Source organism: Chelonia mydas, chromosome 11, assembly GCF_015237465.2.
Source record: "Chelonia mydas isolate rCheMyd1 chromosome 11, rCheMyd1.pri.v2, whole genome shotgun sequence".
Taxonomy (NCBI): Eukaryota; Metazoa; Chordata; order Testudines; family Cheloniidae; genus Chelonia; species Chelonia mydas.
This window is the reverse complement of record NC_051251.2, coordinates 12,795,650-12,822,903: the sequence shown is the minus strand read 5'-3', so window position 1 is coordinate 12,822,903 and position 27,254 is coordinate 12,795,650. Positions and strand designations below refer to the sequence as shown.

Sequence of the window (27,254 nt, the reverse complement as noted above, 5' to 3'; positions counted from 1 at the left end):
TTAATCATTTTGTTGCTCTTCTCTGGAATTTCTTCAGTTTGTCCACATCTTTCCTGAAATGTAGCGCCCAGAACTGGATACAATACTCCAGTGAGGCCTAATCAGTGCAGAGTAGAGTGGAAGAATTACTTCTCGTGTCTTGTTTACAACACTCCTGCTAAAACATCCCAGAATGATGTTTGCTGCCCTTTTTTTTTTTTTTTTTTTTTTTTTTTTGCAACAGTGTTACGCTGTTGACTCCTATTTAGCTTGTGATACACTATGACCCCCAGATCCCTTTCCACAGTACTCCTTCCTAGGCCGTCATTTCCCATTTTGCATGTGTGCAACTGGTTGTTCCTTCCTAAGTGGAGTACTTTGCGTTTGGCCTTATTGACTTTCATCCTATTTACTTCAGACCATTTCTCTAGTTTGTCCAGATCATTTTGAATTATAATTCTATCCTCCAAAGAACTTTCAACCCCCTCCTAGCTTGGTATCATCCACAAACTTTATAAGTGTACTCTCTATGCCATTATCTAAATCACTGATGAAGCTATTGAACAGAACCGGACCCAGAACTGATCCCTGCAGGACCCCATTCATTATGCCCCTCCATCATGACTGTGAACCACTGATAACTACTCTCTGGGAATGGTTTTCCAACCAGTTATGCACCCACCTTATAGTAGTTCCATCTAGATTGAATTACCCTAGTTTGTTTATGATGTTATCAAAAGCTTTACTGAAATCAAGATATACCACATCTACCGCTTCCCCCCATCCACAAGGCTTGTTACCCTATCAAAGAAAGCTATGAGGTTGGTTTGACATGATTTGTTCCTGACAAATCCATGCTGATTGTTACTTATCACCTTATCTTCTAGATGTTTGCAAATTGATTGCTTGATTATTTGCTCCATTATCTTTCCGGGTACAGAAGTTAAGCTGACTGGTCTGTTAGTAATTCCCCAGGTTTTTCTTATTTCACTTTTTATAGATTGGCACTATATTTGCCAATATATTTGGTGCTGTATTTCCTGTTTCACAGGTGGCATTGTGTCAAATACCATTGTGTAAGCAGAGTCAGGATGGGCTCCACCCTGACATCTGGTAGTGAGGTGTGGCAAGTTGTGGAAAAGAACTTCAGGGGCTGATCTCAATTTGCATAGGCACACCCACCCCGCCTAGAATGAGGCCATAACTGCTCAAATGGTCACTTTGGCTGTTGTGGGATCCCCAGTGTCTTTGTTATTGGGGCGGGAAGAGTAAATTGTTATTACCCTGATTATGGGAACTGTGCTTGGAACTGGTACTTGGCCTTTTGTTATGATGGAGGGACTCACCATCAACTGAGTAGCACTCGCTAGGCAAGGGACATGGGTTCCAAAACTCTGTGAAGGGAGAGAGACTTGAGACAGGTATTAGTACCTGGTGGTGTGGGCCCCTTTGTGAGGGCCTGAAGCACCCATTGCACCTCTGTCTCTCTCCACTGTGGAATGTCAGAGCTAATTTTGGGGTCTATTAAGAGTCTTGCTATGGGTACTGTGCTGCATTCACTTGGGCCTTATGGTGCACCAGCACTAAGGCTCCCACTACTATGAGCTGAAATCACTGAGAGCTGAAATCACTGAGCACTGTGTCAAGTAGTGGGGAGCCGGAAGATCCAGAGTGCAGTGCTGCTGTTCGTGGCTAGGCTGGCAGAGTGTTCGTGAGACGGCAAGGTGAGCTGTGCAGAGCGGAGCTGTTCGTGAGACGGTGAGCTGAGCAGAGCTGTTCGTGAGACGGCGAGCTGTGCAGAGTGGAGCCGGTCGTGGTGGAGCGGAGCCGTTCGTGAGACAGCGGTGTGTTCGTGAGACGGCGAGCTGTGCAGAGCGGAGCCGTTCGTGAGACAGCGAGCTGAGCAGAGCTGTTCGTGAGACAGCGAGCTGAGCAGAGCGGAGCCGGTCATGCTGGAGCAGAGCCGTTCGTGAGACAGCGTAGCAGAGCAGAGCCCTGTGGGGCAGCCAGCTTCAGGACACGTAAGGTACCCCTTGCCCCTTTCCCCCACACACAGGCACATTTTAGCCAGACTGGGGAGTAACACTGTGCAGATGAACTTTTGAACTCTGGGGCTGCCCTGACCAGGGACAGAGACTTTTGGGTCATTGGACTTTTGGGACTTTGGGTGATTTGGGGTTGCTGGACTCAAGAACCAAAGGGAAAGGGGCATGCCCCAATTTGCTTGGGGTGGGTTTTTTTTTTTGCTCATGGGTTGTGTTATGAATCCTGTTGGTGGTGTTTCCCCAACATAATGCCACATTGTTTCTCTCTGTTATTAAAAGGCTTTTTGCTACACTCAGCCTATGTGCTTGCGAGAGGGGAAGTATTGCCTCTTGGAGGCGCCCAGCGGGGGTGGTATATATTTGTCCCAGGTCACTGGGTCGGGGCTCGAGCCGGTTTGCATTGTGTTATTGGAATGGATCCCCTAGATATTGAACCCGGCCCTTGTTGCTGCCAACTCTGATGGGCAGAAGGGTTACAATTGTATTTTTCGTAATGAATTCTGAGATCTTTTTAGTGAACCAGGAAGTGCCAGGAGGATCTCACATTGGGGTAGGGAAACAGTAACAAAACAATTATTTAAGATTAACCCCTCTTTTGAATGCCCTCCAGAGCCTGGTTAGTAAAGGTTTTTCATATCCATTTCCAGGATCAAATGGACTCTGAGCGGTTAGAAGTCATATATTTAAAAGGAAAATGGCCTGACTTTCGGAGATGTTAAGCAGCACTGGGCTGTGGCTGGGGGACACAGCTGCTGAGGAGGTGTGTGTAGGGAGGTGGGGGAAATGTGCAATTGAGTGTCACCCTCTAAACTGGGCCTCCAAAGAGCCAGCTTTTCCCCCTTCCCCACACACACACACCTTCCCTTGTGGAATCCACTGCTTCAGTCACACCAGTGGAAATGTGTGGGGGGAGAAAGAAAGATTAGGATGAAGGTACAAAGTGATCCCCTGCAGGAGGATGCTTCCTGAGATGGTTGGGGTGGCCTTTCTATCAGACATCCCTCCTATTGTCTGGAGGAGGGGGTAGGTGAGAGGTTTTCACCCTGATAACAGCTCTGTTTTGGAGCTGATCTCCATGGCTGATTATCAGTAAGCCACAGAGACTTGCTCTGGGCTCTGCAGATTGAGGCTCTCTGCTTGCTCAGATCCTCCTTGACACCATTCCCCAAAAGCACATGAGAGATGGTCCAACTCCAATCACTCTATAGAAGAGGGAAGGTCTCCTTGGGATTCCAGCTGTGCTCATGAAGCCAGACTTGGAAGTTTGGAGCCTCCATAGGGCTCAGTATCACAGGACACAAGAAAGAAAATGGTTCTCTATACCAGCACTGAGGCATATGAATTGTGCTCTCTAAAAGAGAGGTTTTTTAAAAGGTTTAAGAAAATCTATCAGTATAGATTTGGCTGGTAGATTCCATCTCCACTAATTTACCTGGAGGGGGGAATGGATTCTCCACCCAGCCATAAATACTGCAAAGACTTGTGTTTTTCCACTTTTGGATCTGGCTAGAAACCAGAAGTCTGTGTGAGGGGGAAACCATCTAACATTCATAATTTTGAAACACTCCTTCCCTTCCCATGATCATGCTTGATTCTTGAATACAGATGTTTCATAGTTTGGTGGAAATTAAAACATAGGTACAATCCCAAGCTAAACAGTGAATCAAGCTGTGTTTGTCTGCTCCTTCCCAGCAACACCCTCTTGGAATATCAAGACGGCCGTGCTGTGAGCATTATCTTGTGTGTGGGTTAAGGTTGTTGCTACTGTGCACATCACATACCTAACACAAAACCACAGAAATGAAAAGGTAAGGCATCTAACAGGACACGCCTGTTACTGCTCCCATCAGAGAGGCACATCTCACTGCTAGAACAACCACTATATATCAGACCACAACCATAACTCTGTCCCAATTGCGATGCCAGCCTTCCAGCACTCCCTTCCCCAGACTCCCCACTACCATAAACAGCCAGCTCTCTCTCTCTCTCTCACACACACACACGTACGTACGTACGTATGTACGTGTTTGGGGAAGAAAGAGCTGGATGGCAATTTCTACGTTCTTCTCATGACAGTAGATGGGCTTGGTGTATTTTGCCCCTCTCGGCAGAGAGCTAGTCTTCAGCTCTATACACCTGCCAGGCCAGAAGATTTAGTTGGATGGAACTCTGCTCACCAGTCTAAGGGAGACGAGGAAAGCCCAGCTGTGGTCAGCTTCATTTAAATGAATTATAATATTGCTTACCCATAATTCCATCTCCTGAGTTTGGCTGGAATGCCTTTATGCTTTGATTGTAAGAGTGAGAATAGATTATTCTTATTCCTGTGCTCTTGGAAGGGCGTCACATGCAGGTGAGGACCTGGAAAGAGTGAGCCACCTTGACTTCATGGGAAGTGAACTAAGGTTTGGTAACAAAACTCAGGCTTATCAGGGAGGAGGGCTGTGTCCTAAAGGTCAGGAGCCAGAGTCCTAGTTTGCTCTGAGCTGACTTTGTAGTGAGGCCCAGCCAGACAAATGGCTGTGGTGCAGAGCTGACTTTGCAGCAAGGCCCGACTGGAGCAGTAACAACAATGACACAGAGATGTACGTGCAGCAACCTGACAGACAGCAACAATGCTGAGCTGACTTCACAGTGCCCCAGCCCACCAGGCTGGTGAAAGCAGGGCTGATATTACAGCACTGGACCAGGACCTGACAGAGTGGTTCTCTGGACTGGAACAGAGGTGGTGTTGAGTTGCCCCTTGGTGCCCCTTGCCTATCACTAACTGGACTCAGGATGGGGGTTTCAGGCAGTTGGGATGGGACTACGAGTTCTGGACCTCCAGACATCAGACAATTATTATTAGAACTGTGGGGTGCCCACACTCCTGATGCTCTGATTTGGGTGGCTCTGTTTCGTTTATGTAAATATATAGAGGGTTTTCACGTATCTAGTGATGGCTTGTCCCCTCTTCCCCCAGACCCTTGTGGTTCCATGTTCCCAAAGAAATCTGAGGGCTTACGCATAGGGAAGAGGTGCCTGCAAAGGAGACCAGGGACGTTACACTTTAATTTCCCAGAGCACGTAATAGAGCTACGACTCTGACTCAGCCCTCGAGCCTAAGCTTTATGCATTCTTAGGAAAGGCCTTCTAGACAGATTGAACCCAGTCCTACAGGCCTAGCAGAGCAACTTCAAACCTTAAACAGCAGCAAAGAAATTTATAATTGACCCCACAGTCGATTATGTCGACAGTTGGTTATGCTGACACTCGTCTTGCCAGGAGTTGAGGATAAAGAGTGTTTATTTCACAAATCTGCTTTGTTCAGGCTCAATCCAACTCCCATTTCTGTGGCTTCCAAACGCCAGCTGTTTTCTGTTACCTTTTACTTTTTTGTATGTCTTGGCCTAGAATTTGTATCCCACTGAGCATATGGAAAGAATCGTTTGCTTATATGACTAATGCAATTATGAGCTGAGGCTTAAAGTGCCGTCAGTTTACAGCAAGTTAATTGTTGGTATTAAGCAAGCTAGCATCAGTCTGTCTCAAAGTCTAAAGAGGAAGCTAAAACAAATTAACATCATCCATTTGCTGCCATTTGCAATTCTGACGTCAGTTAGAGGTTGAACTCTGTACCCGTTAGAACAATCTTAAATGAGCAGACATAAGGAGAGAAACCACTTCCTCGTAGGATTGCCTGAGAGCAGCCTCAAAAATGAAAGGCTACGTATCTCTCGTCCTTCTGCTTAGCTTTGCTTCCTGTGCCAAGTCAGGTAAGAAACGCTATCTTCTATTCTGGGACTTTTAAATAACAACCCAATTCATCTACACAGGGAATGGATAACATTCTCCTAGTGGTGCATTTACTAAGATGGTTCCTAAAAGAATGCAATATTCAGCAGAAGAATGGTTACATTTTAGCACTTCTAGTTTCTGATTAATTAAGGGGTGGAAAAATTTAACTGAAACCAAGTTTTACCCATTCACAGACCCAGACAAAAACATTGTTGTTTGTGATTAAATTAATTTAGTGCATCAATCTGTTTGTATGACCTATGTACTGGACACAGAGATTAACCCTTCATTAGAAAAGATAAGAAGCAGGGCTATTTTCATTAGTAAATAAGTAACTATTCAACTTCAGCTCCAGGAGAACGGAGTGCTATAGGTGTCCCTTATTTCAGCAAAACACTTAATCCCTGAAAGAATACTCTTCACAAAAAAGAGCTCCACACCATCTGATTCACCCAGGATTTCATCCTGCCCCGTTGAAGTCAATGGGAGTTTTCCGTTGAGTTTGAAGGCTTGGAATTGGGTACACAATAAATGATAAGGGGCCAGGGATATGTATCTGATATCCAGGGTTACATCTAATTAAGTATCAAATCAACAAAAGCCAAGAATCTGCGAAGTGAAAGCTGAGAGTCAATCTTTAACTTACTTTATTTGACTGGAGCATTGCCACTGATATAAACATGAGACAGGGGATCAGCCTTAACTCCTTCCTTCCTGATTTTTCTTTTAACATAGGAGAAAAGGGAGGGGTGGGAAAGAGCAGGTGCTTGGATGGCAGCTGTCTGAAGGTCTTCGTTGCTTTAGAGCAATGTGAGGGGAGGACACAATCTCAGTGACTATGGTGATACACACACAATGCATTAGATAAACCAGTCATTGTGACACATTCATTTCTTCCAATGCCATCACAAATTGCTTTGAGATCTGCTGCTGGAAAGTGCTGCATAAGAGTTAGGTGGTATTATTATAATTTCCAGTTGCACTCACAATGTATTAGGCACTGTACGAACACGAATAGCGTACAGTCCAATGACCTATAAATATATATTATAAGCATGGAGACATGGGAACAGCTGTGCTTGTGCCCAAATCTTTAATTTTTAAATGAAAATCCTTTTGAGTTGTTTCAGGGCAGCAATACCTCATGCATAGGCGCCATCTTTATGAGTTGCCAGGGGGTGCTCACTCCCTGCTCTGCCCCAGGCCCCGCCCCCACTCCCTCCCTTCCCCCAAGTCCCCACCCCAGCCCTGCCTCTTCCCACCCCCACTCTGCCCCCTGCCCCGTTCCAACCCCTCCCCCGAGCACGCCCTGCCCTCACTCCTCCTCCGCCCAAGCACCTCCTGCATGCCGCTGAACAGCTGAGTCGCAGCGGACAGGAGGCACTAGGAGGGACGAGGAGGAGCTGATTGACAGGCATGCAGGGAAGGCAGTGGGAAGCTGTTGTCTGTTCTGCACCAGTTCTGTGGCTAAATGCATAATTTCAGTCTCCATGGGTGTCCATTTGGCATTGTGCTTGAGCCTTAAATTTACCTTTAAATATGTAAAACCTCCTCCACCCTTGTGGAGTGTAGACGAGGTTTAATGGAAATCTTTGTCTGCAGTAGCTGGTGCTGATAACACAGGGGTATGGCCTTCCCTCAGGTTAAGGTTAATACGTATGTAAGTGAATCTTGTACAGAATGCAAAGCACCTGTTCTTTGGGAATTAAGCCAACAAACCTCAAATCTAATCTAATTCTGTTGCTGTTGAAATCAGATGGCTGCTCATTAAAATAAGGGACTGAAACTCACTAGTACGGGCTATCTTGTTGACAAAATCTATATTAAGCCTCCTGTAGCAGGTTTCAATCAGAGGCCAACAGGACCAATGGCCAACCATGGCTCATCAATTCCCTGGTGCCCCAGAGCTCTCCCAGACAGACAGGGGAGAGGGAGAAGAGGGGAAAGTAGGGGGACCCAGGGCCCAAAGGGGAGAGACAAGGAATGTCTCAGTCACCTCTTCCTGGTGCATCTGACCAGCCTTCCCAGGACCACTTCCTACCTCCCTCTTCAGTTTGGGGTGTGGTCACCGCCTGCTTTCTCTCCAGTGGGAGTTCCCAAGCAGTCCCAGCAGCTCCCCCACCATGTCTCTTCCTAATTTCCAGGCAGAGAGTGGGGGAGGGAAAAGGGTCAGGTCCCTCTCCTCCCCTTCCAGTTGAGCCTTACCCATGGTCCAGACTCCTCTCCTGTTTATCGCTTGTCCCCAGAAGCTGCAAACTGGCTTCATTTCTAGGCTGCAACTGCTGCTAGGATGTACTCAGCTTATGAAAGGATCCCAGTCCAGGGCTTCTTTGGAGCAGGCATAGTGGTCTCCTGTATCCCAGATGGGACCCCACACTAGCTCACTTTCACTGGCAACCTACGTGCATGGCTTTGAAATTAGAACATTGGGGTGAAAGTGAGTGTGGATACTACAGTGACTAATGGGGAACAATTTTCACCAGAATCTGTTGAACTCAGATCAGAATCTGGGCCTATGTCAGTATAATATATTTACCAGCATGCCTATTAAGATTTATTTTCCTTTTTTCTAGACCCAAACAATACCACATTTTCATCAAATTCAACAGTTAAGAAGGACACCTAAAAGGGCTGAAATTCTCTAGTGAAATTCTACTCCAAAACCTGACTGTACAAATAGCATAATAGGGTACCATGTTTATTGTAACTCAGTGGCTCCTTACCAAATGTGGTCAGTTTACAACTGAAAACTGCCATTCCCAACTCAGCACTGCAAACTCACGTCTGGGTCTGAAAAAACAATAAGGTTGTTTGTTTGTTTAAGGGTTGTTTTGCTCACACAAGGCAGAGCTGCACAGATAAAACTAGAGTCAGGTTTTGCCCCTGCAACAGGAACATACAGCAGACTTCCAACAGGAACTACTGATTTAGGTGTTTCATGGTTTGCTGTCCAAACAGAGACACAGGAGCTGCTGAGTGAAAAGGTGTTATTATTCATTAGTCACTTTTCAGACCAGGACCATTTTTTAAATAAAATGTACCATGGGCCTGATCCCACTGAAGTCAAGGAGAGTTTTGCTGGTGGCTTCAGCAGGAACAGGATAAGACCTAAGTCAATCTTCCTCAAATTCAAACGGGAACTAGAATATGATTCTTTAAAATATGTGTTAATCTGTAGTTTACATGTTAGCATTTGTAATGTTAATCAAGTACGGGGACAAGTTCATTCCATGGTAATTTCAAAAGAAAAGCCTGTTCTTACAGAAGTTTTGTCCTTAGCTTCAATCTGGGCCGAGTCTGTCCCTTGCTCAGTATATCTTTACCAGATTGTTGTAGTGAGGTTTCCATTTTAGGAGTTCTTTACTCTTTTATAAAACTTCTTTCTACCCACACCTTCCCCAGCTCCAAGAGTTAAGCAGAAGAAATGGAAGGTAATGGTGCTGATAGTACCATATTTTCTTCCCACACAAGATCTGGTAATTTAGAGAACTCTGTTATTTCAGTCTACAGTTACATTTACTTTAGATGTTAACACTGACAACAATCTCAGGATTTGTTCCCACTGATGTCCCCTAGTGGTTTCAATAAATATATATTATTGCAACTTGTGATAACGTTTAATTTACATGTTAATATTTGGGACATTAACATAACAAATGGACAAGAACATCACATCTCCCATTTTCAAGGAAATTTACTTTCATGAGCTATTTATCTGAGTTAGGATCAGAAAAGCAGGAGGAATGGAATTAACTGATTAGTAGGCTTGGAAGGATTACATTTTTATTGCTAAATGTTGGTAAACCTCAATTTCACCGTAAATAGACAAACCAGAAAAAATATTTCCTTTTATACTAGTTGAAATGTTCAGATAAGCAAAGAAAAAAAATGCTACTTGAGACCTTCTTAGAGTTTAATATAAGAATATTTACTTCATATATTTTGATACATAATGATAAGTGTGTTTTTATGGTTTATAAAATTTTTACTTATTTAATCTTACCACCTGCTGTCATTAAAAGCTTTCTTGACACCCGCCCCATTACTTCCCTGACCTGTGAAAACTTAAATGATCCAAAATGTTAAAAAGCTTAAAAATAAACATCTATATTATATATCAAAATTATTTTTAAAAAAATGAATTCTGCCACCCCTATTGATAAGCATTAAAATCACCTGTCACAAATATTTTTCTTTTGAAAAAGTGTAAATAATGCCAAAGATGATTTAATTGTGTAGAACCAACAGACCAGCTGATAATATTAAAGAGATACTGTCAATTTGAAATTTAGTTAATTTATAAAATACATTTAAAGGAAGCTTCAGGTCCCAGAATCCTCCCCTGGAGTCCTTGTCCAATCACCTCCCCAGGCCTCTGGTTCTTTGTCCCAGTCTTTTTATTCAGCCAGTCCCATTTCTGATCCCAGTCCCTGGCTCCTGTCCACAAGAATTCAGCCTGAGGCAGTTACCCAGCATGGAAAATTTCAGCCCAAACAGTTGAAGTTTGGCAAAGTTACAAGCAGTTGAAAACAAGATCCTATAATAGAAGTGTTTAGCAACTTTAATCAGAAGAGGTGCTACCTGCCCTGCCTATACTACGAGGCTTAAAGGAAGGAGGAACAAATATGATGCTGTAGAAAAATAATTATTGATAATAAATAACACTCAATCTGTTGGTAACATTGATTTATCTAATTATTTGTGTTGTGGTAGATTTTGGAGCCCCTATCATGGACCATGATCCTACAGTGCTAGGCGCTGTACGGATGGAACAAAAAGACCATCCGACCCCAATTAACTTACAACCCCAAAGGTGAAGATCCAGCAAATAGCTGGTGAACTTCTCTGTGAGTGCTTCATGATCTAGGTTTTTCTCTCTGGGTCCCAATGATGGTTTTGATTCATGTTATATCAAATCATAGATATATTTATGTTAAAAGTTAACTTTACCATAACAAACAGTTAAGGAAATCACATGTCCCATTGCTCAGAAGTTAAAATTCCCACAGGTGATTTTTCCCTGAGTAAGGATCAGACCTGAGGGCTATATATAAATTATGTTTTAATCAGATTGTCAAGTTGGGTTTTGAAATTGAGGAGGCACAGTAGAGATTGCTCACTCTGGGACTTACAAGCACAAATATGATGTAGACAAATAGTAATGATTAATAAATAATATATTTATTGGTTGTATTCATAAAATTGTGGAGTAGCTGGTGAATTTCACCCTTGGTTCTGAAGGTCACAGATGGTGACACCACGGATATCCCCTTAGGATTTAGATAAATTTGTCCTACCAATGCTTGTTACCTTTTGGAGCCTGAGCATAATAATTGGGCTAGAACATTACATCTCCCAATTTCTAGGAAGTTAAAACTCCCACGCGCTACTTGCCCGAGTTATGATCAGAGCCGATGTCAGCTGTTGTAGTGGTGTGAATATTTGTTTTCTTTAGTTCATCAGCTGCAACTCCAAGGAGGCTGCTGCTGAACACATGGCACTGACAATCCCAGGGTTTGTTCCTCTGATGCCCCCTGGTGGTTTCAATAAATATATCTTATCCTAATATTCTAGTGATGTGGCTATTTGTTTTCATTTGTTCATCAACTGCAACTCCTACAGGTTGGTTTACGTAGTGTTATTTTGTCAAACAAAATTTGCAGAATTTTTAAATATTGTGCACAGAATTTTTAATTTTTGGGTGCAGAATTTTTCAATTTTTAGTGCAGAATGCCCCCAGGAGTATAACCTGATAACATTCAGTGTATATGTTAATATTTGGGACATTACCATAACAAACGGTCAAGAACAGCACATCTTCCATTTGCAAGGAAGTTAAAACCTTCATGGCAGTTCTCTGAGTTAGGGTCAGGTCTGATGTCTATATATATTTACTAAGATGTCATAGTGTGGTTTGCATTTAAAGATTTGTTTCTTATTTTACAGAAAGTAGCACTACCCAGACACCCATAACTGCGGCAGGTAAGCGGGAGGAATCAAACTGATTGATAAGTATGAATCTTAAAATCACAATGAAAAATATTTTGCTACAGAAAATAATTGTAAAATATAACTGAGAATGATGATGATTTAATTGTGAAGACTCAACGGAGTAGCTGACATCAATTTAAAATTTAGTCAGTTTATAAAAGGTGTTTAAAGGAAGCTTTCAGGTCCTCCATTTTCGTCACCGCCTAGGGAGTGGGAGATCCATACAAAGAAATGGGGGTGGAACTGATTGTCTGACTCTACAGGGGAACCACTGCCACAGGCTAGGCACAAAGTGTTATCAACTGCCCAAAGTAAAGAAACTGACTACACAGAGAAAAATAGTTTTTTCCCCTCAAATCTCTCTGTCAAAGCCATTCTGCAAATAAAGCACGTAGCAAGTTTTTTTGGATAGAAGCAGGTTTTAAGTAGATGGAAGTTTAAAAATCCAGAGTTTTATTTAAACATGTGGAGCTAGAAAACTTGGGTGTTGAAAAATAACTGTAAATAACACGTGCAACTACTGATGATATAATGGTGAATAGGTAAGCGGGAGGAATGGAACTGATTGATAAGTATGAATCTTAAAATCATAATCAAAAATATTTTGCTACAGAAAAGAATTGTAAAATATAACTGAGAATGATGATGATTTAATTGTGAAGACCCTACAGAGCAGCTGATGTCAATTTCAAAATTAGTCAGTTTATAATGGGTGTTTAAAGGAAGCTTTCAAGTCCTCCATTTTCGTCACGTCTAGCAGTGGGCCACCCATACAAAGAATGGGGGTGGAACTGATTGTCTGACTCTACAGGGGAACCACTGCCACAGGCTAGGCACAAAGTGTTATCAACTGCCCAAAGTAAAGAAACTGACTACACAGAGAAAAATAGGGTTTTTTCCTCTAATCCAGGGGTGGGCAAACTTTTTGGCCTGAGGGCCACATCGGGTTTCAGAAATGGTATGGAGGGCTGGTTAGGGGAGGCTGTGCCAGGCTGTGCCTCTGCTCCCCCTTGCTTCTCGCCCCTTGACGCCCCCCCCCGGACTCCTGCCCCATCCAACCCCCCCCTTTTCCCTGAGGTCCCCACTCAGGACCCTCCCCCCCGCTTCCTGTTCCCAACTGCCCCTGGAATCCCTGCCCCTGACTGCCCCCCACCACCCCATCCACTGCCCCCTCCTTCCTGACTGCCCCCCAGAACCCCTGCCCCCAATAACACAGACTAATCACAAGGTGTTGTCAAATGAAAAAGGCAAGAAACTGACTAAATAGAGGAAAAACAGTTTTTTCCTCCAATCTCTCTGTTATTGCCATTTTGCAGATGCAGCAGCGAATAAGTTTCCGGATAGAAGAGAGATTTTTAAGTAGATACAATTTCCTTTAAAAAATCAGTTTGATTTGGATGGGTAGTTGTAGAAAACTAGGTTGTTGAAAAATAATTGTCTGAGGTTTGCATTGTAAGATGTTCATTCTTTTACAGGAGATACCTCTGCTACACAATCTGCATCTTCTACAGGTAAGAGGTTGAATGGAATGGAAGTGACATCATACACACAAGAAAAGGAGGACTTGTGGCACCTTAGAGACTTACCAATTTATTTGGGCATAAGCTTTCGTGAGCTACAGCTCACTTCATCGGATGCAACTTATGCTCAAATAAATTGGTTAGTCTCTAAGGTGTCACAAGTACTCCTTTTCTTTTTGCGAATACAGACTAACACGGCTGCTACTCTGAAACCTATCATACATACAAAAACTCTACACTCTAATAGCACAAAACCAAAAACCTCTGCCCCCCCGGCTTCCGTGAAGCCACGCCTGCACTGACTCCATTCCCCTCCCTCCATCGCTCACTCTCCCCCACCCTTCCTAACTTTCATTGGGCTGGGGTAGGGAGCTGGGGTGCAGGAGGGGGTGCAGACTCCAGGAGGCGGCTCAGGGCTGGGACAGGGGGTTGAGGTACAGGCTCTGAGAGGAAGGGGTGCAGAAGGGGGTTCCAACCTTGGGCAGGGGTTTGGGGTGCGGGAGGGCATTCTGACCTGGGGCAGGAGGTTCAGGGTGCAGGCTCCAGCCGGGCGGCATTTGCCTTGGGCAGCTCCCAGTCAGTTCATAAAAGGTGTTTAAAAGAAGCTTCAGGTCCTCTCTTTCCATCACCCTCTAGCAGTGGGACACCCATACATAGAATTGCCTGGCTCTACAGGGGAAACACTGACAGACTAGTCACAAAGTGTTGTCAAATGAAAAAGGAAACAAACTGACTAAAGAAAGAAAAACAGGTTTTTCCTCCAATCTCTCTGTTATTACCATCTTGTAGCTACTGCAGCTAACAGGTTTATGATGTGGCCCTCTTGTGCATGTGCATCACAATACAGTCTTTGTTACATGATCACTAATATTTTTTCCACAAGACCCTGGCCTCACATTCCCAGAGCAGGTCCACCACATGCACTTAATATCAAGACTGTGTCGTGAATGGGGCTGTTGGCTGTGGGACCCACATTTGTTTACAGGCCTTTTTGGGCCTCATTAGAAAGGATGGTCTTGTCGTTAAAATGGTTGAATTAGCCTCCTGGAGAATCGAATTCTATCCCTGCCTCTGCCACAGAGTTCTCAGGTGATGCTGGTCAAGTCCCTTAAACCACATTTTTTTTACTGGGTGTCTGCTAACTGTGTGTGCCGTATTTTATAGGTCACATTTGCAGAAATGCACTCACCTGCTCATAAAATGGCAACTGAAGTGAATGGGAGCTGTGCATTGAGAATATCAAGTGGTATAAAACAGCCAAGCACTCTGAAATGATGTTGCAGGATGTTGTGAAGGCCAAGACTGTAACAGGGTTAAAAAAAGAACTCGATGAATTCATGGAGGAGAGGTCCATCAATGGCTATTAGCCAAGATGGGCAGGGAAGGTGTCCCTAGCCTCAGTTTGCCAGAAGCTGAGAATGAGCGACAGGGGATGGATCACTTGGTGATTACCTGTTCTGTTCATTCCCTTTGGGGCACATGGCGTTGGCCACTGTCGGAAGACAGGATATTGGGCTAGATGGACCTTTGGTCTGACCCAGTATGGCCGTCCTTATGCTCTTATGTTCTTATGAAAAATCAGGCCCTTGGTGTCTGAAGCTGAGCACTCAACATTAGTGGACACTTTTGACACTTTTGGCCTTAATCTCCTTGTGCCTCAGTTCCCCATTGGTAAAATGGGATAATAATACGTCCCTACTCTGCAGGAGTGATGTGAAGGTAAGGTCTTTAGAGTTTGTGAAGCACTCAGATATAACAGTGATGAGTGCCATAGAGATGCCCATGAGGAAATTAATAATTCTGTATTCAAAGCAGGGATTGAATATTGTGCAGGAAATATCACCCGGGCCACACTCTCAGTATTAAAAGTAATAGTAACAGCCATCTGTGCAGTGAGCACCATCCATCCTGTGCACTGAGTGAGGCAGGGGTCTTGTGGAAAAAATAGTATGTGATCATGCAATTAAAAACTGTCTTGTAATGCATATGCTCCAGGGGGCTAAATTAAGGTTGCATAGGCAACCTTAATTGTGGAATTTCCTAACTTTTCAGTGCTTGACTTTTGTACCTTAACATTTTTATGTAGTGTTTTATAGATTGTGTGTGTGTGTGTGCACGTGCATGCACACACACACACACACACACACACACACACACACACACACAGTAAAAGCTGTTTTATCCAGCACTTCACCAACTGGAAAGCTCTATAAACTGGCATTTCTGATCTTCATTGAAAGTCCGGTTTATAGTTGGGTTGCCGCGGGGCTGGCAGGGGGTTGGGGCATGAGGGGGGTGTGGAGTGCAGGCTGTGGGAGGGAGTTTGGGTGGAGGAGGGAGCTTGGGGCACAGGAGCGGGTGCGGGGTGCCAGATGCGGGAGATACTCACTGCCTCCACCTGCAGCTCCCATTGGCTGCAGTTCCCGGCTCATGGGAGCTGGGGAGCCAGTGCTCGGGGTGGGACAGGGGAAGTGCGCAGAGCTGCTTGCCAGGCCTCCACCTAGGAGCAGCTGGGACAGGTTGCCGCTTGCAGGGAGCTGCCCGAGGTGAGCGCCCCCTGGATCCGGCACCCAAAGCTCCCTCCCACACCTAAACTCCCTCCCAGAGCCCACATCCCGCGCCCCGACCCTGCACTCCCTCCCAGAACCCACACCCCATCCCATGCCCCAACCTCCAGCCCCGCAGCCCCTTCCGCACCCAAACTCCCTCCCAGAACCTGTGCCCCCACCCATCCCGTGCCCCAACCTCCTGTGCTGCACCCCTTCTCTTACCCAAACTTTCTCCCAGAACCTGCACCCCATTCCGCACCCCAACGCCACACCTCCTCCCACACCCAAACTCCCTCCCTCTTAGTTAACCGGCATTTTTCACATACCAGCACCCCCCATTCCCCAGGGTGATTTGCCTGAGTAAGAATCAGAGCTCATGTCAATACATAATTGCCAGACTGTTCTTCTGTGATTTACATTTGAAGACGTTTTATCTTTTATAGACACTACCACACTTACCCCAGACGCAACAGGTAAGCAGAAAGAACCACTCAATCTGAAATTTAAAATCACTATGCGGAAATTCACTGCTTTAAAAGCTAATAGTGGATAAGAAACAATAGTGACAGTAATGTAACTGTGCTAAGCTAACATCAATAGCTGGTGATATTAGAAGGGTATTGGCTACGTAATGGATAGTCAACTTCAAATATACATTAAATATAGTTTCAAGTACACCTGCCCCTGAATCCCCTGACAGTTTTTATGGTTTTACAGTCACATTTTCTTAGATGTTTTCTCTCCCCCATTGCTGTGAAAGACCCACACAAAAACAAAGGGGGGGAAACTGATGCATTTACTGGTTATCCCAGCGAAACAGCGAAAATGACTGTATACAAAGTGCAGTCCCAAGTGAACAAACAAACCAAAACAAGAACTGAAGAAAATATTATATTTTCCCCCTCTGATCATCATCATCAGCGTAAGCGCAGTGTGCCCAGCCATTTGATCGTATTGTCATCAGCCTGGTGAAGAGCCAGTAGCCCCCGTAGAAATAAGTCAGCAGGCAATAGTCAAGGATATGTGACATAGTCTGAAGTTGACCACATCTACGTAGTGGGTCATTAGAAAAACCCCATTTAAAGAGATTAGCCACACAATTGCTCTGTCCTGTTTGGAACCAGGTCAGGGATGACCACAGGTGCCATGGCAAGTGAAAACCTGGTGGACGGATGGTTCAGTTGGTGACGAGAATGTGATTGATGGTGGTTGTTGCTGACCACTCGTCACACCAAGCGAATTCCATCGTCATATGGCAGAAGAGACCATAAAGGGCAGCTAGAAGACAGGCCAACTGGAGGGTGGTGGAAGAGGTCTGAGTACAGAGGCAAGTTGCTGTTCTCAGGGATCTTGGCCAGCAGCATGATGGAAGCTCCCTCACAGCGAATATGCTTTGTTACTAAGTATTGGCAGCCACGGCAACAGAGTTGCACGTAAAGAACCGGTAATAATGTGTATAGCTTTGTTAAGCTCTACATCACCAGCCTCCTGTGAGACGAGCAACACCAGACAGGAGCACAGTCCTCTGCTGTTGAATCGCACAGGGCAAGGACTGATGTTCTAAGTGTCTGGCTGCTTGCACCCCAGGCTGAGCCGGCCAGTTTTCTGAGCAAGTTATTCTGAGTACTAACTTTGGCTGCTGTCTTCAAGTGGTTGCAGTACGTCAATGATCTATCCAATAGGACGCCGAGGGCAAACCGGGTTTGAGTTGTGCAGCAGGTGTTGACCATTTAAAAAAGTATTTAACTCGTGGCTTGCATTTGCATTATGCAGATGAAATAGGATAGAAACCGTCTTGGAAAAGCTTGGCTGCAGGAGCTTAGCCTGCCATGAGCTTCATATCATTCGGGACTTGGTCCGTTTCTAAGAAGGGCTGAGCTTGATAGCTGCGGCAGATTGAGCTCGGCATAGATAAGCTTGCACGAGAGTGTTGCTGGCAAGTCACTGATAAACACATCGAACAGTATTGGTGAAAGAAATGAACCTTGAGGAAGACTGTTAATCTGACATTTCCAGGAACTGCAACAGTTGCCCATGTGTACTCTGAACTGCCTATTTTGGAGGAAGAGCTCTGCAACTTCAACCACCCAAAGCAGGGCAACTCGAGAGAGTTTACACAGAAGGCTTCTGCCCCAAACCGTGTCATAAGCGGCGGTCAAATCCAGGAAGACTGTTCCTATCTTTAGATTTTGTTGAAAACTATTTTTGATAAAGGTGGTCAAGGCCAAGACTTGGTCACAGGTACTAAGTCCTTTCCTGAATCTGGTCTGCTCAACCTGCAAGACATCATCCACCCCTGGAGTGATTCATTGGAGTATCAAACACTGGCTCAGCGTTCTCGTCGCACTCACCGTCAGTACCCGGCCCATGCTGGGGAAGCTAATCAGACCAAATTCAGTCACAAGTCTTGATCATGTGCCACCTGACTCTGACCCCAATGTATTCCCTTCTGAACACTTTCAAAAACAATCAAGTTAGCGTTCCACGTAATAGTAAGTGGTGGGGAGTAAGAAACCAATATTATTTTTAAATGTACAATGTCTCTTTAAAATTCCAAATGGATGTTTGGTGGCTATCAAATAGCCAGGACATTTGCTGGTGATATCAAAGAGCACGTTACTCACTTGAAATCCAGTCAATTAAAACCATGACTTTACAGTAATTTCAGAACCTATATAAGTCCCTGTGCCACCTGGCCAGATTCTGTGGTGTTAAAATTGTGTTTTCTGTGTTTTCCTCATTCTGTAGTAGTGTGCGACCCATATAAACAAAAGAAGAAACCGATTACGCAGGGGAAATAGTGAAACTGATATACACATGGTGCTGTCAAATATATGGAGTAAATAAACTAAACAGAGAAAACATTTTCCCCTGCACTAGTCTTTCAGTTGTAGCCATTTTGTAACGATAGCAGGTAACATGTATGTCAGCCATGAGCAAGATTTTTAGGCTGGTGGAGGTGCCTTTAAAAGTACTGATATTTATTTCTATATGTGTCTGTTGGTAGGGTCCCTGGGTCATTATATGTTTACTGGACTGCGGTTGTGAGGTTTCTGTTAAAAGGTGACAGAAATCATATATAGGAGGTATCTCCCCCACACCTTCCGCAGTTGCAAGAGCTAAGCAGAAGGAATAAAAATGTCAAAGGCATAAAAACACCAGGCACAAATATAGTTCTGTGGAGAAGAATTATTAGTCTAAATAATAGTGATAATATCACTGTGCTAAGTCAACACAGTACCTGGTGAATTTCGTCTTTGGTGCTATAGGAGCAGGACTTTGTTCCGGCTGAATCTCCCTTGTGGTTTTGATAAACAAACTGTCCACAAACCTGGTCACGGGGACTTTAAATGTTTACACTTGAAACATAAGCATAACAAAGAGACAAGAACATCCCATCTCTCACTTTGTAGGGAGTTCTAACTCCCATGGGCTACTCGCCTGGGATATTACGTATGTAAAAATCAGAGCTGATCTCCAGAGATGTCCTGTAGTTAGCTCTTTGGTGGGAGGTTCTGCTGCAGCTTTCACAGCCATGTCAGGTAAGCAGAAGGAATAGGAATGGAGTGGGGATGAGTACACCGGATGTTTCAAAGCATCAGGCACAGCTATGACACTGAAGAAAAATCATTATTACTGAGCAACTCATCGTGGGGCACTAGCATGATCTGCAAGGAGGCTACGGCCATTTGGGGTCTGCCAACCTGCTGCAGCTGCTGCTGAACACATGGCACTGACAATCCTAGGGTTTGTTTCCTCTGATGCCCCTTAGTGCTTTCAATGAATATATCTTATCCTAACGTTACTCCTGGGGGAATTCTGTGCCACTGCGCAATGCAGAATTTTGCAGAAATTAACGTGCGCACAGAATTTCCTTTCCCCCACAGAAATGGACTTCAATGCTACTAGCTGCCACTAGGGGCTACTGAACCTGGCAGAGGCCAGCTCGCACATAGAAGACTATGCTGAGGTGAGGGGAAGGGAACTAGAGAGTTCCTGGCAGCTGCAGTTCTGAGCATGCCCTGAGGGAAGGATGGGGCAGTGCACAGAAAACTCCATCCAAACCTGGGACCAAGCATCAGGCTGTTTCTCCCTCTGGATCCCTGGGCTCTGGGGGAGGAAAGGTGCGGATGTGAGGGGTGGTCATGGCTGGGCTCAGGAGTGGTAGTGAAGGGAGCAGAGAAACAGGAACTGGGTTGTCAGAGGGTTTCTTTAACTCTCTGCTCCTGGGGGAATTAATGTGTGTGTCTGTATTGTTACAGACATACTTGCTGGCAGGTATTTTGAAATTAATTACCAAAATAATTGAAACTGGTGTGATTGTGTAGCATTATGTTGACAAACAAAATTTGCAGAATTTTAAAATATTGTGCACAGAATTTTTAATTTTTGGGTGCAGAATTTTTTATTTTTAGCGCAGAATGCCCCCAGGAGTATAACATGAGAACATTCAGTGTATATGTATATTTGGGACATTACCATAACAAACAGTCAAGAACAGCACATCTTCCATTTGCAAGGAAGTTAAAACCTTCATGGCAGTTCTCTGAGTTAGGGTCAGGTCTGATGTCTATATATATTTTCCAGGATGTCATAGTGTGGTTTGCATTTAAAGGTTTGTTTCTTATTTTACAGTAAGTACCACTACCCAGGCACCCACAACTACGGCAGGTAAGCGGGAGGAATCAAACTGATTGATAAGTATGAATTTTAAAATCACAATCAAAAATATTTTGCTACAGAAAAGAATTGTAAAATATAACTGATAAAGATGATGATTTAATTGTGAAGACTCAATGGAGTAGCTGATGTTAATTTCAAATTTAGTCAGGTCAGGTCTAATGTCTATATATATTTACTAGGATGCCATAGTGTGGCTTGCATTTAAACATTTGTTTCTTATTTTACAGTAAGTACCACTACCCAGGGACCCACCACTACCCAGGCATCCATAACTATGACAGGTAAGCGGGAGGAATGGAGCTGATTGATAAGTATAAATCTTAAAATCATAATCAAAAATATTTTGCTACAGAAAAGAATTGTAAAATATAACTGATAAAGATGATGATTTAATTGTGAAGACTCAACGGAGTAGCTGATGTAAATTTCAAATTTAGTCAGGTCAGGTCTAATGTCTATATATATTTACTAGGATGCCATAGTGTGGCTTCCATTTAAACATTTGTTTCTTATTTTACAGTGAGTACCACTACCCAGGGACCCACCACTACCCAGGCACCGACAGGTAAGCGGGAGGAATGGAGCTGATTGATAAGTATAAATCTTAAAATCATAATCAAAAATATTTTGCTACAGAAAAGAATTGTAAAATAATACTGATAAAGATGATGATTTAATTGTGAGGACCCAACAGAGTAGCTGATGTCAATTTCAAATTTAGTCAGGTCAGGTCTAATGCCTATATATATTTACTAGGATGCCATAGTGTGGCTTGCATTTAAACATTTGTTTCTTATTTTACAGTAAGTACCACTACCCAGGGACCCACCGCTACCCAGGCATCCATAACTACGACAGGTAAGCGGGAGGAATGGAGCTGATTGATAAGTATAAATCTTAAAATCATAATCAAAAATATTTTGCTACAGAAAAGAATTGTAAAATATAACTGATAAAGATGATGATTTAATTGTGAAGACTCAACGGAGTAGCTGATGTCAATTTCAAATTTAGTCAGGTCAGGTCTAATGTCTATATATATTTACTAGGATGCCATAGTGTGGCTTGCATTTAAACATTTGTTTCTTATTTTACAGTAAGTACCACTACCCAGGGACCCACCACTACCCAGGCACCGACAGGTAAGCGGGAGGAATGGAGCTGATTGATAAGTATAAATCTTAAAATCATAATCAAAAATATTTTGCTACAGAAAAGAATTGTAAAATATAACTGATAAAGATGATGATTTAATTGTGAAGACTCAACGGAGTAGCTGATGTCAATTTCAAATTTAGTCAGGTCAGGTCTAATGCCTATATATATTTACTAGGATGCCATAGTGTGGCTTGCATTTAAACATTTGTTTCTTATTTTACAGTAAGTACCACTACCCAGGGACCCACCGCTACCCAGGCATCCATAACTACGACAGGTAAGCGGGAGGAATGGAGCTGATTGATAAGTATAAATCTTAAAATCATAATCAAAAATATTTTGCTACAGAAAAGAATTGTAAAATATAACTGATAAAGATGATGATTTAATTGTGAAGACTCAACGGAGTAGCTGATGTCAATTTCAAATTTAGTCAGGTCAGGTCTAATGTCTATATATATTTACTAGGATGCCATAGTGTGGCTTGCATTTAAACATTTGTTTCTTATTTTACAGTAAGTACCACTACCCAGGGACCCACCGCTACCCAGGCACCTAAAACTACGACAGGTAAGCGGGAGGAATGGAGCTGATTGATAAGTATAAATCTTAAAATCATAATCAAAAATATTTTGCTACAGAAAAGAATTGTAAAATAATACTGATAAAGATGATGATTTAATTGTGAAGACTCAACGGAGTAGCTGCCATCAATTTCAAATTTAGTCAGTTTATAATGGGTGTTTAAAGGAAGCTTTCAAGTCCTCCACTTTCGTCACGTCTAGCAGTGGGCCACCCATACAAAGAATGGGGGTGGAACTGATTGTCTGACTCTACAGGGGAACCACTGCCACAGGCTAGGCACAAAGTGTTATCAACTGCCCAAAGTAAAGAAACTGACTACACAGAGAAAAATAGGGTTTTTTCCTCTAATCCAGGGGCGGGCAAACTTTTTGGCCTGAGGGCCACATCAGGTTTCAGAAATGGTATGGAGGGCTGGTTAGGGGAGGCTGTGCCAGGCTGTGCCTCTGCTCCCCCTTGCTTCTCGCCCCTTGACGCCCCCCCCCCTCCCCGGGACTCCTGCCCCATCCAACCCCCCCGTTCCCTGACGTCCCCACTCAGGACTCCCCCCCGCTTCCTGTTCCCAACCGCCCCTGGAATCCCTGCCCCTGACTGCCCCCCACCACCCTATCAACTGCCCCCTCCTTCCTGACTGCCCCCCCAGAACCGCTGCCCCCACTAACACAGACTAATCACAAGGTGTTGTCAAATGAAAAAGGCAACAAACTGACTAAATAGAGGAAAAACAGTTTTTTCCTCCAATCTCTCTGTTATTGTCATTTTGCAGATGCAGCAGCGAATAAGTTTCCAGATAGAAGAGAGATTTTTAAGTAGATACAATTTCCTTTAAAAAATCAGTTTGATTTGGATGGGTAGTTGTAGAAAACTAGGTTGTTGAAAAATAATTATCTGAGGTTTGCATTGTAAGATGTTCATCCTTTTACAGGAGATATCTCTGCTACACAATCTGCATCTTCTACAGGTAAGAGGTTGAATGAAATGGAAGTGACATCATACATACAAAAACTCTACACTCTAATTGCACAAAACCAAAAACCTCTGCCCCCCCGGCTTCCCTGAGGCCACGCCCACACTGACTCTATCCCCCTCCCTCCATCGCTCACTCTCCCCCACCCTGCCTAACTTTCATTGGGCTGGGGTAGGGAGCTGGGGTGCAGGAGGGGGTGCAGACTCCGGGAGGCGGCTCAGGGCTGGGACAGGGGGTTGGGGTACAGGCTCTGAGAGGGAGGGGTGCAGAAGGGGGTTCCAACCTTGGGCAGGGGTTTGGGGTGCGGGAGGGCATTCTCACAGGGGGCAGGAGGTTCAGGGTGCAGGCTCCAGCCGGGCGGCGCTTGCCTTGGGCAGCTCCCAGTCAGTTCATAAAAGTTGTTTAAAAGTAGGTTCAGGTCCTCTCTTTCCATCACCCTCTAGCAGTGGGACACCCATACATAGAATTGCCTGGCTCTACAGGGGAAACACTGACAGACTAGTCACAAAGTGTTGTCAAATGAAAAAGGAAACAAACTGACTAAAGAAAGAAAAACAGGTTTTTCCTCCAATCTCTCTCAGTTATTACCATCTTGTAGCTACTGCAGCTAACAAGTTTATGATGTGGCCCTCTTGTGCATATGCATTACAATACAGTCTTTGTTACATGATCACTAATATTTTTTCCACAAGAGCCTGGCCTCACATTCCCAGAGCAGGTCCACCACATGCACTTAGTGTCAAGACTGTGTCGTGAATGGGGCTGTTGGCTGTGGGACCCACATTTGTTTACAAGCCTCTCTGGGCCTCATTAGAAAGGATGGTCTTGTCGTTAAAATGGTTGAATTAGCCTCCTGGAGAATTGAATTCTATCCCTGCCTCTGCCACAGAGTTCTCAGGTGATGCTGGTCAAGTCCCTTAAACCACATTTTTTTACTGGTGTCTGCTAACTGTGTGTGCCGTATTTTATAGGTCACATTTGCAGAAATGCACTCACCTGCTCATAAAATGGCAACTGAAGTGAATGGGAGCTGTGCATTGAGAATATTGAGTGGTATAAGACGGCCAAGCACTCTGAAATGATGTTGGAAGATGTTGTGAAGGCCAAGACTGTAACAGGGTTAAAAAAAGAACTCGATGAATTCATGGAGGAGAGGTCCATCAATGGCTATTAGCCAAGATGGGCAGGGATGGTGTCCCTAGCCTCAGTTTGCCAGAAGCTGAGAATGAGCGACAGGGGATGGATCACTTGGTGATTACCTGTTCTGTTCATTTCCTTTGGGGCACATGGCGTTGGCCACTGTCGGAAGACAGGATATTGGGCTAGATGGACCTTTGGTCTGACCCAGTATGGCCGTCCTTATGCTCTTATGTTCTTATGAAAAATCAGGCCGTTGGTGTCTGAAGCTGAGCACTCAACATTAGTGGACACTTTTGGCCTTAATCTCCTTGTGCCTCAGCTCCCCATCGGTAAAATGGGATAATAATACGTCCCTACTCTGCAGGAGTGATGTGAAGGTAAGGTCTTTAGAGTTTCTGAAGCACTCAGATATAATAGTGATGAGTGCCATAGAGATGCCCATGAGGAACTTAATAATTCTATATTCAGAGCAGGGAATGAATATTGTGCAGGAAATATCACCCGGGCCACACTCTCAGTATAAAAAGTAATAGTAATAGCCACCTGTGCAGTGAGCACCATCCATCCTGTGCACTGAGTGAGGCAGGGGTCTTGTGGAAAAAATAGTATGTGATCATGCAATTAAAAACTGTATTGTAATGCATATGCACTAGGGGGCTAAATTAAGGTTGCATAGGCAACCTTAATTGTGGAATTTCCTAACTTTTCAGTGTGCGCGCACGCACACACACACACACGCACACACACACACAGTAAAAGCTGTTTTATCCAGCACTTCACCAACTGGAAAGCTCTATAAACTGGCATTTCTGATCTTCATTGAAAGTCCGGTTTATAGTCGGGTTGCCGCGGGGCTGGCAGGGGGTTGGGGCATGAGGGGGGTGTGGAGTGCAGGCTGTGGGAGGGAGTTTGGGTGGAGGAGGGAGCTTGGGGCACAGGAGCGGGTGCGGGGTGCCAGATCCGGGAGACACTCACTGCCTCCACCTGCAGCTCCCGTTGGCTGCAGTTCCCGGCTTATGGGAGCTGGGGAGCCAGTGCTCGGGGTGGGACAGGGGAAGTGCGCAGAGCTGCTTGCCAGGCCTCCACCTAGGAGCAGCTGGGACAGGTTGCTTAGAGTCCTTTTTGGCCTTGTTTGGCCTTGTTTGCTTGTTTACTTAAAGGAAAACTTAACAGTTTAGAATTGATTGCATATCATGATTCATCTGTGGCCTTACTGTTGCATGCTGGGCCAGATCCTCAGATGGTGTAAACAGGCATAGCTCCATGGAAGTCAATGGAGTAACACCAATTCATACCAGCTGAGGATTTGGCCTACTGTCATAAGGAATGTTTAAGTGTGTGACTCTTCTTGAGGCATGAATAGTTTAACAGAAGGAAAACTAAAAAGCTTCCATCCTCCTGGTCTAGTGCATTGTTCAGCTGTGTCAATATCTTTCCTCTTAGAAGCACCTCTGCCCTGTGCAAATAAACCGTGTGGTGGCAGTGCTAAGTGTGTTAACCTATATCAAGGTTATATGTGCCAGTGCCCGTATGGATACTACTATAGCAGATCAAGATGTCAGGAAGGTGAGTTGGGTGCTGGTGGTCTGTTTTCTTAATCCACTGCACAGACAATGGTGCATTTTCTATACTCATTCTAATTTTCTCAGTGAAAATGTACATGGTCTGGGCAAGTCTCCTCCACTCTGACCCACGCTGAGTAGTACTTTACTCTGCAAATAGTTCCCATTGGGTTGACCTGTTTTACCTCCTGAAGCATTATTGAAACAAAAGGATTTAACACACTAGAAAAAACTGCACTCCCACAGGGCTAAGGGTGTGAATTAAATTGCGTGAAAAGCAGACGGAAATCTCGGGGTAAGTGAAAGCTAATGTTTATGGCCAAGACTAAAAAAGCAGGTGCCAAAAATAGGCTTCTAAAAAAATGGCCTTATTTTCCAAACTGGTGAGCACCCACCAAGTCCTGTTGAAGTGGGACTGCATAGGAGCTGCTGGGTGCTCAGCATTTGGGGAAATTAGGCCTCTTACTTAGGTGCCCAAAGGCCAGCTTTTCAAAGTTATTTAGGCACCTAGAGATGCAGATTGGCACCAAGTAGGATTTTCAGAAGTGCCTAAGCAGGTTAGGCACCTAACACCCATGATTTCAATCATTAGACACCTTTGGGCACCCCTAGACCTTTGAAAATCTGCCCCAAAATCCATATGCCATAGAATCATAGGACTGGAGGGGACCTCAAGAGGTCATCTAATCCAGTCCCCTGCACTCATGGCAGGACTAAGTCTTAGGCAGTCCCTGACAGGTGTTTGTCTAACCTGCTCTTAAAAAATTTCCAATGATGGAGATTCCACAACCTCCCTTGGCAATTTATTCCAGTGCTTACCCACCCTGACAGTTGGAAAGTTTTTCCTAATGTCCAAACTAAGCTGCCCCTGCTGCAAATTAAGCCCATTGCTTCTTGTCCTATCCGCTGAGGATAAGGTTAATTTTTCTTCCTCCTCCTTGTAACAACTTTTTATGTACTTGAAAAATGTCCCCTGTGAGTCTTCTGTTCCCTCTCCATCCTCTCTTCTCCAGATTAAACAAACCCAGTTTTTTTTCAATCTTCCCTCATAGGTCATGTTTTCTAGACCTTTAATCATTTTTGTTACTCTTCTCTGGACTTTCTCCGGTTTGTCCACATCTTTCCTGAAATGTGATGCCCAGAACTGGACACAATACTCCAGCTGAGGAGTAATCAGTGCGGAGTAGAGTAGAAGAATTACTTCTCATGTCTTGCTTACAACACTCCTGCTAATACATCCCAGAATGATGTTTGCTTTTTTGGCAACAGTGTTACACTGTTCACTCATATTTAGCTTTTGA

The 27,254-nt window shown here is 44.3% G+C and overlaps 1 protein-coding gene across 8 annotated transcripts in view; it reads left to right on the top strand.

Annotated features, from left to right (window-relative positions):
- The first annotated feature begins 5,638 nt into the window (after positions 1 to 5,638).
- The window catches only part of MUC13 (mucin 13, cell surface associated), a 39,405-nt gene continuing 17,789 nt past the window's right edge, over positions 5,639 to 27,254 (top strand). The window contains exons 1-13 of one of the 8 annotated variants that reach the window (XM_043525592.1): positions 5,639 to 5,779; positions 11,748 to 11,783; positions 13,268 to 13,303; positions 16,305 to 16,334; positions 20,497 to 20,532; positions 20,772 to 20,825; positions 21,065 to 21,109; positions 21,349 to 21,402; positions 21,642 to 21,686; positions 21,926 to 21,979; positions 22,219 to 22,272; positions 23,210 to 23,245; positions 25,835 to 25,957. In XM_043525592.1, coding sequence (XP_043381527.1) covers positions 5,722 to 5,779; positions 11,748 to 11,783; positions 13,268 to 13,303; positions 16,305 to 16,334; positions 20,497 to 20,532; positions 20,772 to 20,825; positions 21,065 to 21,109; positions 21,349 to 21,402; positions 21,642 to 21,686; positions 21,926 to 21,979; positions 22,219 to 22,272; positions 23,210 to 23,245; positions 25,835 to 25,957 — 661 coding nt within the window. In that variant the 5' untranslated portion in view covers positions 5,639 to 5,721. The remainder of the gene's footprint in view (positions 5,780 to 11,747; positions 11,784 to 13,267; positions 13,304 to 16,304; positions 16,335 to 20,496; positions 20,533 to 20,771; positions 20,826 to 21,064; positions 21,110 to 21,348; positions 21,403 to 21,641; positions 21,687 to 21,925; positions 21,980 to 22,218; positions 22,273 to 23,209; positions 23,246 to 25,834; positions 25,958 to 27,254) is intronic. The other 7 variants (XM_037913048.2, XM_043525593.1, XM_043525595.1 and 4 more) reach the window with 7 other exon arrangements.